We start from the raw sequence: 12,272 nt of genomic DNA on the forward strand, positions 1-12,272 counted from the left end.
CATAGCTCTAGCTTCTCTGACCTGGCCTCGGCCGGGAGGTGGCTGATGACGCCCGGCACGTTGCTCGCCCACTGCCGGATCTCGAACCCTCCACTTTGGAGAAGGTCTCTAAGGTTGTTGATCAGTTGTATGGCCTCTTGTGTGGATGGCACGCTCTGGAGGCAATTGTCCACGTAGAAGCCTTTCTCTATTGAGAAGCGCTCTGTGCTTCCAGGCTTGCTGTAGTCAAAGACATGCCTCTGCAGGGCATAGGTGGCACAGCAGGGGCTGCACGTGGTACCGAAGGGCAGCACCCGCCACTCGTAGACTTCCGGCGGGTTCTCTCTCCGCATGTTACGCCAAAGGAAGCGCAGAAGGGGCCTGTCTTCTGGTAGTAACCACACTTGGTGAAACATGCCCTTGATGTCACCACTAACACCGACACAGTGTTCTCTGAACCGCAGAAGGACGCCTAGTAAGGAAGGGCTCAAGGCAGGGCCAGGTAGCAGGTACTCATTTAGACTGAGGCCCTTGTATCGAAAGGAACAGTCGAATACGACTCGATTTTTCCCATTGTGTTGCACCAGGTGGTGTGGGATGTACCAGCTTTCTCCACTGGATGAGATATCTGGCCTGACTACTTTAGCAACTGTACCGGCGGCCTCCAGCTTCGCAATCTCGGCTTCATAAGCAGCTGCACTCGTGGGATCTTGTAATAGGCGTTTCTCCAAGCTCCTAAGCCTTGGCATTACTGCCTCCATGGGGGCCTGGAAGGACGGAAAGGTTTTCCTCCGAAGTAGAGGGGTCGCATACCGGCAGGTACCATGAACCTCAACGCGCTGTGTTTTGGACTCCAGGAGATCAATGGCTTGTTGGTCTTCTCGTGATCGTGTCACCTGCTTCTCGCTGCTCGATGGTAAGAGGTCGAGCTGCCAGAGCTTCTCTACATTCCTCAGCAGTTCTGCTTCTCGAGGACTGAGCGACGTGAATAAACACTGCTGAGGTGATAGCTGGAGCTCTGCCATCCGAGCCGGCCCCTGGAGAGTCCAACCAAGCCTGGTCTTTATGGCCGCAGGACCACCGGGGGGACCTAGACGCACCGGTTCGACCGGTGTAATCAAGTGAGGGTTGTCGGCCCCAATGAGCAACATAGGCCGTACCTTGTCAAAGGCTTGGAGTGGGAGGTCATGGAGGTGTTTGAACCTTCTCTTGAGTGCAGCCACAGGATAGGTGTGATCAGCTAGGCTTAGACGTTCGGCAGTGAAGGCATCCTTGACCTGGAAGGTTCGGTTGGGTTGGACTGTAGATGAAACTCTGAAGGTAACGGAGGCGCCATCCAGGGTTTGTACATCCTGTCTGATGGTCCGCAGGGCTAAAGATTCTGGGTGGCCTTGGAGGCCTAGCTTATGTGCTGCTGCAGTCAGGATCATTGTGCGTTCTGAGCCATCGTCTAGGACCGCGTAGGTATCAAGTGTCTGGTTCTCGTAATGAAGAAGAACCCGGACAACCTTCAAGAGGACCCGGCTGCATTCTGCTGGCCGATCAAGGTATAGCGTCTCTGTAGCCGAGCTGACCAGACAGGACCTCTCCCTTGCCTGCCTAACATTGACCTCATGTAGTATCTGGAGGTGTTTGCCCTGACACTTGCTGCAGAGTTTCTTCAGGTCACATTGGGCCGCCTGATGTGCTCTGCCGCACCGCCAGCAGCGTCGGTTAGACTTTATCCACTGGATAACTTGGGCCTTATCAAAGGACTTAAAGGTGTCGCACTGGCTCAGGAAATGATCCTCACACTCACAATATGGGCAGTACGCGTGCTTGTTCCTTTTCTTACCTGGTGGATCAGGTTTCGACTGGGGGGGTTCTACTGGCTGCTGGTCAGGAGTAACCTCGACCCCATGCAAGATCGTGGCTGGACGAGGATTCTTGGTGTCATGCCGCTGATCCGAGCGTCGTTTCCCCTCGGGCCGAGGGTCCTGGAACCTAGCATGGCTCTCACTATCCTGGCACCACGCCTCATATTGCAGCCAATCGGAGAAGTCGGTGAGATTGTACCCAACTCCTGATCGACGGAACGTACATCTCCGAAATTCTGATCGCAGGTCAGAGGGAAGTTTACTCAAGAGCCGCTCGACGTGGGACCCGCACTGGAGCTCTGCTATGCCTTCACGTCCAAGGGTCTGGAGCATTCCCACCAAGGCTCTCACTTGTAAAGCAAACTTCTGAAAGGCTTGGGAATCTCCTCGTCGGATGTCTGGAGCGTTCATCACCGTGGCGATCTTCTTCAAGGCCAACTTATGCGGTTGACCAAATCTGTCGGTCAAGGCAGCCATCGTGTCCGAATAAGGTGTAGATGAATTCAAATAGGCATCAGCTACAAGGCGAGCCTCCTCTAGTTTGAGGTGGTCCAGAAGAATTTGGTAACAGAACAGCTCGGTGGCGTCAGGCGGTAGAAGGTTCTCCAAAGCGATCTTGAGATGGGTGAATTCACTAGGGTCTCCTTTGGCGAAGTCGGGAATGGTTGGAACGGGTCCCCGGTACGTTCTCTCTCTAAGGAAGGCGGGGGGTTGGTGTACTGGTGCAACGTGCACCATAGGGTGTGGCTCATACCTCACCTGAGGGCCTGAGGGTGCGCTCGATGGCTTGCGGGTAGCTAAGCTCGGTGGTTCGGCAAGTCTGGTTGGAGTCCAGCCGGGAACCGGTTGGTGCGGGTAACCCTGAATGTAGGCCTGACTGAATGAAGATGGCTGAGGAAAATAATCACTCGGCTGATACTGGGGTGGAGGTAGCTCATGGTGTGGCCGCTCACCTGGATATTGTTGACCCACCTGTGGATTCCTCAGCACGCGGCCCTCTGCTTGATCCTTGATGAGTTGTAACTCCCGCATCATGCGGTTGATGGAGTCCATCAGGTCTTGTTCTCGTGCGGAGGTGGGGTGCTCACCAGGGCCCTGAGGATAATGACTACCCTGAGGCGCAGGCGGTCTAAACCTCAGAGGCTGTGGTTGTAGCACTGGTTCTGCATGCGATTTCCAAGCAGACTTGGGCTGCGGGTCATGGGAGGCACCACCGGGGGGCTGACAGAAGGAAACAACATTCTCATCATCATAAGCACTCAACTGCAACTTATCACTATGAGACACAGACTGTCTATATAACCCAACATGTCCATCATGAGGCACTGACTGTGCCTCCTGCTGATCAGGGCCCTCCCACGGTCTATAGAAGGCAGAAGGAGATGTCTGGTTGCTCCCAGCGGGACCGATCAGCTGTGCACTGGACCGGGAAGGGTACCATGCGTTCTCAAGTGTAGGTGTCGCGGCGGATCGTCGTCCCCCAACGGGGCTCCACTCCTCCGCTGTAGACTCGGCATACTGGCTGATAGGGCTGGCGCTGGTGGAGCGGGATGCCTGCACCGTCCTCCTTCCCACTTCTGCCGCGGCCACGTTGGGAGTCCAGTCCTCTGAACCCTGTGTATGCTGTGCTGCATGTGGTGCCGGGGGTGGCTCTATCGGTTCCCAACCTGCTGCTCGGACCTCATAATCTCTCAGGTAAGCAGGCAGGTGAGACTGACGCTTAGGGCGTGTAGAAGCTGCAGGAAGCTCCTCACCAGGTCGAGGAGGCTGCATCACATAGGCATAAATCCAAGGCAGCCTCACGAAATCCGGCTCGAAGGACCACTGTTTAGACGAGTGACTGTTTATGGACTGTAAGGGCTGGGCCGGAGTATCATGGGACCGCCCCGGTGTGTCGGTAAGAACACCTCGAGAGTCTGGATGTTGGCGAAACTTTAATAAGGATCATGCAGCACGGCTATACACAGAGCTCAGCATGTAGGGATCACAGATGCAACTTGTGATGGATCATCAGTGACACACAATCTCGCATCTGCTACAAGGTGAGCAGCTCTGCAGTCACAGGCACTGCGAGGCTGGATTGTCTGGCGAGTCGGCGATGAGTGCTCCTAATGGCGTCTGTGTCTGTCTGCACTTGAAAGGAAAAGGGGAACGTACCAAGTACGTCGTGTGTGATCTGGGCGCATGCGCGAACTGTCGGCTGCAGCCCTTAGTCTTTCTAACAGTAGTAGTAGTAAATAAATGTAGTTAAGTGCCAAAGTTCATTATTTTCCTTTAAAGTACAAGTCACTTTATAAACCAAAGAAACTTAAAATGAAACTTAAGCACAGTATGTGAGTAAATGTTACTTACACATGTGCTAAAACTGATAGTAGGCGGCCTCCATACTGATGAAGTTTTAGCTACATCAACCTGCATCTGAATAAAGGATCATTGTGCCTTTAAATAGAAGATAAACAGCTTTGTTTGCCTGCATTGCCCTCTTGTGGTAACACCTGTCACTGCATGATCATTAAAAAAAATAAATCACAGTTTCAAAACATCAGCACATTCTTTATTTACAAGTCCTTACATGACAAAAGAAACATGGTGATGACAGGCTCAAGACTACATGGAGGTACAACTGTGACAAATGCTCAAACTAGAGTAGAACTTCAAAGCAAATATAGTAAATATTGACGTGATGCAGCTGGTAGTGAATGCAGTGTAAGGTTCACCATTTCAAGTCCAGAGACGTAGTAAATATATTTAAACTTGCATATGGCATTTTCCTCAGTATTCTGTTCAGTTCAGCTCTTTAAAACGGATTACTGAGAGTTAGTTTCGAGGCAGGTCCAGCAAGAAAAAAACATACAAAACTCCACTGCATATGACAACAGGGATGGGCGCATTCTTGCTCAGTTCAAACGCATACCTTTAGCAGTATCTCTTCGCACAGCAAAACCATGCGAAAGAATTCCCACTCGTCTCAGCAAAAACAAGATGGCAACAACGGAGGAGGGACGTGTGGAAGTATTTTTCTTGTAAGAGCTTTTTGTTTGTTTTTCAAACCAAACACTCAGGAATATCAAACACACACAAACACACACACACAAAGCTGGTTAACATGACTGTATGGGAGTCTTTAAGGAGGAGAATGGAGGGTACGTTCAGGACCAACAGAGTATATGGCACTTTGAACAAACACGGGGATAAAATTAGGCATCTGAACAGGTAAGGCGTCGACGGATCTAAATCGAAGAAACTCAGCATGATGGAAAAGCTCCATCACACACAGCTCAGTCTCTGCCTAAAGTAAAGTCACCTGTTTAATATTACGATATAAACATTATACAGATGGTTTTCTCTACCAATTAGTCATGCTGCGCACGAGCAAATTTGTAAATAAACCTAGCTGCACAAGCTTGCATCTGTTGTTGTCTTTACTGGAAACACAACTTAGGATGGGGGCATATGTCCCCCTTATGCCCTTAAAACTGTATTATTATTAATATATTCTCTCCCCTTTCAGTTTAGACTTTGAAAATCAGTGACTATCAATCTATATGTTACTCTCAAACAAAAGGGCAGAGGTGCAGTGGAGTAAGCAACACGACAGTACATGACACTGTGCATATCTGCAGACTCAGTACTGAAATGCACACATCAACAGCAAACATCCCAAGTTATACACACCGTGATAACCTACTGTACTTCCCTGCATGTACACTACAGCTGTTTCATCTATACATACACATTTTCAAGTATGTAAGCGAACTTCTGGACATAACTAAAACACACCAAAGGTTTATTTGCATCTCTTTCGTGGAAAACTGAAAGCAAACCTAAGAAACATGAGCAGGGCCCTCTTCAAAGTGAGGGGCATTCCACAATTTAGGTCCAAAACTAAATGATAATGGTTTTACTGTCAGCCTCTCCAGTTAGCTATAATAAAAACAAAAACAAACCAGATTTATATGACCAAGTGATTGGTCATCATTGGCATCAAGTCTGTTGAGTCCTTTTGAAAATAAACCAAAAAAAAAAAGACATTTCAAAGAGGAACGCACTGAAAGGTGTGACGCAGTGCCAAAACTGACTGTTACCAAGAGTTGGCTGTTCCCCTTCACAATGCACCAGCACTGGTTTTAAATGTCTGGGACAAAGTGTTTTTGTTCTATCTCTGGCAGACAGCTATTGCCTTGGGTCTGAGGAGCAAGGTTGTGGATCCATGGGTACATATTCCACAGGCAAAGGCCTAAAAATAATGAGGAAGAGAGAAAAAAAACAACTAAGAAAATAACAGTTACCTAAAAACAGTGGTCAAATGTTAATTAAAAAAAGGCATTATTATATATATATTTAAACAAGCACTACAAAACTCTGTGACTCTCTCCTGACTTACATGGAGCAGCAGGATCGGGTATTTCTTATCAACCTATTCATGCTACTTTCTTTTCACAGAGGCCACATCTTCATCCTTTAGGACAAACTTTTTCTTCAGAGCTTCTGAAATCAGTGTGGCTGAGTCCTCCTCCATGAGGGATGTGCAGCCTCTATTGTACCTATAATCACGCAGACCAAAGACACATAAAAACATTACTATGAATTGCAAACACAATAGGAGAACTTTGACGCTTTTTGCACATCAACATCTCCTACCTGTCTTTGCTCATCTTCATGCGGTTCATGTCCTTCAGGATGTCCATAACATCAGCAAAACTGGTGGACTTTGACAGCGACACTGTGTCCTCCTCTGCCTCCCGAAAGTCCATGCTAGGCCTATCCAGATCAAAGGTAGCTGATGCTGTCATAGAAACAGACGGCAGAGGGTCGGGGACCAGCTCTGAAACCACAGAGACGACATCTTTCTCATCTTCCTCTTCCTCTGGTTCTTCCTCCTCTGTGACGTCACTGATGACAAAGGAAGCAGCAGCCGTGGCGGCTGGCTGGTAAGACGCCGTCTCAAAAGGTGCCATGGAAAAGCTCATGCTTGTGTCATCGGGGGAGAGCAGATCAGGTGTGAGGGGGTTAGATCCTGAAAGAAAGCAGAGATATGAGTCTGTTCAGCAACTGCTGTTTAGTTTGCCTCTCAGCAATGTTCCACATAAACAACCGCACATCTCAGAGACATTTATTTACTTTTTTAATCCAATTTGAAGTCAAAGGATAAACATATTGTTTAAAGCACCGCTTCCACGCCTTATGTTTGCTTTTTAATTATTAATATTTCACATAATCGCCTATGTGTGAGCTTCCTCCAATGCTCACACACTACAAGCTGTGCCCAATAATCACTTCATAAGGCAGTTTGAAAAAATTAAATCAGGGCCCAAGTGACTTAAACATCAATTCCTCAAACAGCCACTTAAGGCTGGATCCACAGATCAGCTGTTAAAGTCCCCAATTTAACAGCAGAAACAAACATGTTTACAGCTTTTAGCTAGTTTGGTTGATTTCTATAGCCTATTTCCCCATTAGTGACATTCAGGTGGAGATATGATCATAGTGATCGATGAAGATCCTCTTCCCTTTTTTTAGATTCTATCAGAAATTAATTTATTTGAATTGTGAAAGAATACAAGTGAATAGTGCTACTGTTCAATGGGTGACCCTCAGCTGCAACTGCTGAGATTATCTTTAGTCACTGACCTACAAACTGATGCCAAGAGATCTTAGTACCATGCAAAAATCAGGGCAGCTGACTTGGCAACAAAGGAAATGCAGCCATGTGAAGCGATAACTCTCCCGCAGCCTCAATAAAGCAGTCTTAAATCTGCAATCCTCTTGAGGAGCTCATTTAACCAGGGTGCCAGTTTCAATCGCCCACCCATCACAGTGCTGCTATTGCTATAGCAACAGCTTACAATTACATACTAGTGTGGCGGCACATCTCTGGCTGTGTTACCTACCAGAATCACTTGCCACAATCTTAGCGATCTGTGCTCGAAGTCTGCTGAGCTCGTCTTGCAGTGCTGTAGTACGGTTCAGAGCAGTCATACCAGGCTTCTTTAGACCCTCCATCCTTTTGCCCTCACGGCGAAAATTGGGCACAGATGAATTCCTGTGAAGCACCAAGAGTGGTGTGGGCCGCCATTCGTGTTTCAGAGGACGCGTGTCACTCCTGAAAACAGAAGAGTGAGTTGTTTATTGTCACCAAACAGCAGCTTGAGGTATTGAATGAGTTCTTCCACTCTGGGCTCCACATATTCTGATTCCTTTTAACCGCTGCCCTGAAAACACATTTGTACTTTCCATGCCAACAGCACATCAGACACAGTTATCCATTGTGAAACATGAGCACTGTAATAAATCTGACCCCTTTCAGTTTTCATTAATAATTAAAAAAAACAAAAAACACTGAGATGAATCAACACCTCTCTGCCACACTAAAATAGGACAATCCATCAGTATACAGTAAATAAGTGTCCTGTTTAACACTGTTGAGGAGTATTAACTTGGCACTACTCCCTAACCTTCATGTTTGCCTTTCTATTTGTGGATTCACTCTGGACTCACCTCACTCTGGCATATGTCTCCTCTTCATCTGCAACAATCCAGGCTATGTCTGCCAAGGTAGGAACCATAGGGCCATCCACTGGACGAAAAGAGGGCAGGCCCGGTAGCTCCTAATGCACCATGACAGCAGCATTTTTTAATATAAATAGAACAGAATAATTAGGAGATGAAAGGGTATTTTCCACATACCTGGAAACATGCCCTTTGTGGAGGTTTAAGTGGTAGAGTGGAACCTATTCTTCTCACAACACTGCGTGTGGATCCATGGGGCTTATTCTGCCAGATGGGTATAACTTCCTGCATAACATATAAGAACACTGTCTACTGCCAGACTCATCACTGAGTATACAAGATTTTTGTTTTGCAGGATTTGCATTCCTGAGCAATCCTGTGCATAAAAGACATAAAAAAAAATGCAAACTTACCGTTTCTGCTTCCATGTTAACGGTGAGTCACTATCATTCGTCAGGAAGCTGCACACCACCGTTTGGTGCTAGGAGTGTCTGAAGACTAAGCAGTTCAGTAAACACATGCCATGTGAGTGAGAGTGCCAGTTCTTGGGACAGAAAATTAATGATTACTTTGAGCAGTTGGAAAACCTAAACACACTGTTACATCCCAACAACCAGTAATGTCCCATAAATTTGATTTTGAATCTAAGCCAAATTTTTGTTTTAGTAAAATATGATTTTGAATCTTTGTTTTAGTAAAATATGATTTGATGGAGCCTATCCCAGCTATCATAGGGCGAGAGGCAGGGTACACCCTGAACAGGTCGCCAGCCTGTTGCAGGGCCAACACAGAGGGACAGACGACCTTTCACACACACATTCATGTTCTCATTCACACCTATGGGCAATTTAGATTAGCCAATTAACCTGCCTGTCGCCAGCCTGTCGCTGGGCTAACAGAGAGACAGAAAGCCATTCACACTCACATTCACACCTTCGGGCAATTTTGAATCACCAAATAATCTTGCCCCACTAACGGCATGTCTTTGGATTGCGGGAGGAAACTTGGAGAAAACCCATGTAAACACGTGGGGTGGTGGTTAGCATGGTCTCACAACGAGGAGGTCTGAGTTCGAATCCACCTTACCCTGGGCCTTTCTGTGTGGAGTTTACTAGTAATATTGTCGGTCCATTTGAGCTAATATACAGCCGTCCTTTACCTACCTGCCCGTACCACGCAAATCTAAACTTTGGAAACGCATCAGAAATCGCCATAAAAGATCCAAATATACAGCGCTTAAATTATCAGTACTCGGTTTTTGTCTTTTTTGACTAAACATTTAAAAAATAATGACTCGTTAACAGATGAGGCTTGGGACCTAGTCAAAGCTGGTACAACTTCACCAGATAATCATCATCTCTCTGGTAACCAACAAAGCTACAAAAACAACGGGAGCAATAATCGTTTTATTAACGACAACGATGCATGCTACTTTGTTTGATGTTAGCCTGGATGCAAGAAGGCAAGATGCGGAAAGATAACGTTTAATGCTGTGATTTGTGAAAAGCTTTGCTGAGTTTATCACTAGCCGGCTAACCTAGATAACCTAGCAAATAGTATCAAACAGACTTAGCTTTAGCAGCACCAAAAAAACGGCCCCCTGCCTCAGTCTCAGCTGTAAAATTCCCCAACATATATCAGTACGTTTTCCACATCTTAACAGCATTCACTCAAAGCTGAAAGACTGTGACTTACAGCTGATTACAATGCAAAGCTAAATCATTACAGTTCCGATGTAGCAGTGGAAGCGGGAGCTTCTCCTCTTCGTCTTTCAGATTGTTGTCGTTCAGCAGGCCGGAAACCTGCGTCTCTCTGTCCTGCAATCTGATTGGCTGCAGCCTGCAGCCTCACACTCTTCCTTTCTCGGTATCGGTCCAAGAGCGCCTTCCCCAGGTGAAAGAGAGCAGTGCTTACAAATAAGCAGTTAAGTAAATAAGTAAATAATTTTTGTGTTATCTTTTACCAAAATCTTTTATGAGTTGTTATTTTTGCGAAACAATATTCAATATTTTTGCTGTCTTAAACACCATATAATCTACTTTTAGAGATAGTACAATGTCAATTTTGGGTGTTAGTCAGGTAGGTGTTTTTCTTGTTTATGTTTACTACAAAAGTCACGTTAGTTGTTGGTGGCAGGGGCGCAGCTATATACTTTCTGAGGTGTATGCAGACACACTTTTAGCCCCCCCCCACACACACACACACACACACACACACACACACAGGCTTTTTTATTTATTTTTTTAATTTTTCTTGTTATGATCTGTGATATTGTAACTACAGCACACAGTTGCAGAACAGTGACCTGTTATTTTACTACTAGTAACTTTAGCTAACCTGAGTATTTAAAAGCAGTGGTGGCGCCGGGGGGGGGGGGGGGGGGGGGGGGTCTAGGGGGTGCTATAGCTCCCCCTGGAAAAGTCATAGCACCCCCAAGAAAATAGCTTGTGTCTGTGTGTGTGTGTGAGGGGGACATGAGGAGGGGAGGTAAAGGAGCCTAATCCGTGCCTCTGTTATTGATCATATTGATCATATATGCACAGCGGTTACATACAGAAAATGCCGACTAGAGAAATAATTTGCCCGCATCGCCCCCTTGTGTGGCGCCCCTATGTATTGCATATAGTGCATACATGAATTAAATCCCGGGAAATGACGAGCCATTTCCCGGGAATCCCGGGAAAAAGTTTATTTATTTTTTTATTTTAACTAGGCCTTCTGTAGCCTGTGTCGGCCTTAACCTATTCTGATATTGTAGAGGTAGCTTTCCAGCTATGTCCTGTTATGCCCAGTAGGGGGCAACGTCGGCTTGATTAACGCAATAAAACCTACATCTCGACATTGGAGTGCTCGAGCTATGCGGTGTTGTATCGTTCCTCAACACTCCCTTAACAAATATAATTAGAATATTCCTCCATTGTACATGGAATTATACCAAGATATTTTACAACTGCTGGTGCAAAACAATACGGTTCATCTCCACAGCATTGATAAAGGCTCAGCCACGCTGTCGTGGCGACATCTGTTGCGCTATATCTCCACCAGTGGAACGCTGTAATAGTCATTGAAAAGTTAACTACCGTACTACACTATAATATGACATAACACAGGGCCTTGAGTAATGCACCACGACTTGGTCATTGCCATTCTGGCAACAGCAAATTTATAACACCGTGTCTGAGGGTTAAAGTAGGTTCGCTGTGAATCGTCTTTTGAAAAACTGGCCAATCCTTATAGCCTAAAAAATATACATTTTACTCAACTCCATTTTAAAAGCGAAATATGTTAAAGTAATCTATTTCATGATAATTTCTTCACACATTAGGCCCGTATCCTAATTCATGATTGTTAGTAAGCGGCTGCAAACGAGGAAAAGAAACACTCGAAGTTAAACAGATATTTCTTTATTGTTCAGGGCAGGCATATTTTATAGGCTATATAATGCAATATAACAATATATAATAATATAAAATTATATAATACAAAATACCTTAGGGTAAACACATTGCCTACGATTTCAACAAATTAAAGAGGAAAAAAGCCCAACTGTGTAATACCTCTATTAAAACGCTTGAGATGAAGGCTGAAGCCTTAAACGGAGGCTGAACGTGCCTGAAATGAAGAGTAATGCTTTTCGCATTAAACGAACCCTTCTCTCAATATTTCCTTAAATTTAACATTCTGAAGCTTTCTTTTCTTTCTGAAAGTCAAATCGACGCGCGCGACTTTTTTCCCGGTTTCCCGTCTAACGTTTCCCGGGAAACGGGAAATGGTTCTGATCGCATTTCCCGGGAATCCCGGATCCCGGGATTAAACCCTAGTGCATACCCACTTTTTGCGCCACTGGTTGGTGGTATTGGACTGCACTGCATTACCATAAAAGTGGCCAAAAAAGTAGAAACACCCCTCAGTATAAAGTGCGTATTT

At 45.9% G+C, this 12,272-nt stretch overlaps 1 protein-coding gene across 2 annotated transcripts; it reads right to left on the minus strand.

Moving 5' to 3' along the window:
• Positions 1–4,367: 4,367 nt before the first annotated feature.
• On the minus strand, positions 4,368–10,175 carry mtfr1l (mitochondrial fission regulator 1-like). Of its 2 annotated transcripts, none has more exons than XM_030719338.1 (8): positions 10,041–10,175; positions 8,759–8,889; positions 8,523–8,630; positions 8,334–8,443; positions 7,727–7,938; positions 6,477–6,852; positions 6,220–6,379; positions 4,368–6,072 (listed from the first exon to the last, which is right to left on the minus strand). In XM_030719338.1, the coding sequence occupies exons 2-7, from the start codon at positions 8,771–8,773 to the stop codon at positions 6,262–6,264; spliced, it is 939 nt and encodes a 312-aa protein (XP_030575198.1). In that variant the 5' UTR covers positions 8,774–8,889; positions 10,041–10,175; the 3' UTR covers positions 4,368–6,072; positions 6,220–6,261. The 2 variants fall into 2 exon arrangements, with proteins under 2 accessions (XP_030575198.1, XP_030575197.1); XM_030719337.1 differs by having other exon boundaries at positions 8,759–8,843; positions 10,041–10,162.
• Positions 10,176–12,272: the final 2,097 nt, after the last annotated feature.

This window comes from Archocentrus centrarchus, chromosome 22 (genome assembly GCF_007364275.1).
Source record: "Archocentrus centrarchus isolate MPI-CPG fArcCen1 chromosome 22, fArcCen1, whole genome shotgun sequence".
In the NCBI taxonomy this organism is placed as follows: Eukaryota; Metazoa; Chordata; class Actinopteri; order Cichliformes; family Cichlidae; genus Archocentrus; species Archocentrus centrarchus.

Coding starts and splice junctions, on each gene's coding strand:
- mtfr1l (XM_030719338.1), bottom strand. Junction 8,444..8,522: donor CACAAAGGGCATGTTTCCAG/GTATGTGGAAAA, acceptor ATGGTGCATTAG/GAGCTACCGGGCCTGCCCTC. Junction 6,853..7,726: donor GATTGTGGCAAGTGATTCTG/GTAGGTAACACA, acceptor GCTTTCTTTCAG/GATCTAACCCCCTCACACCT.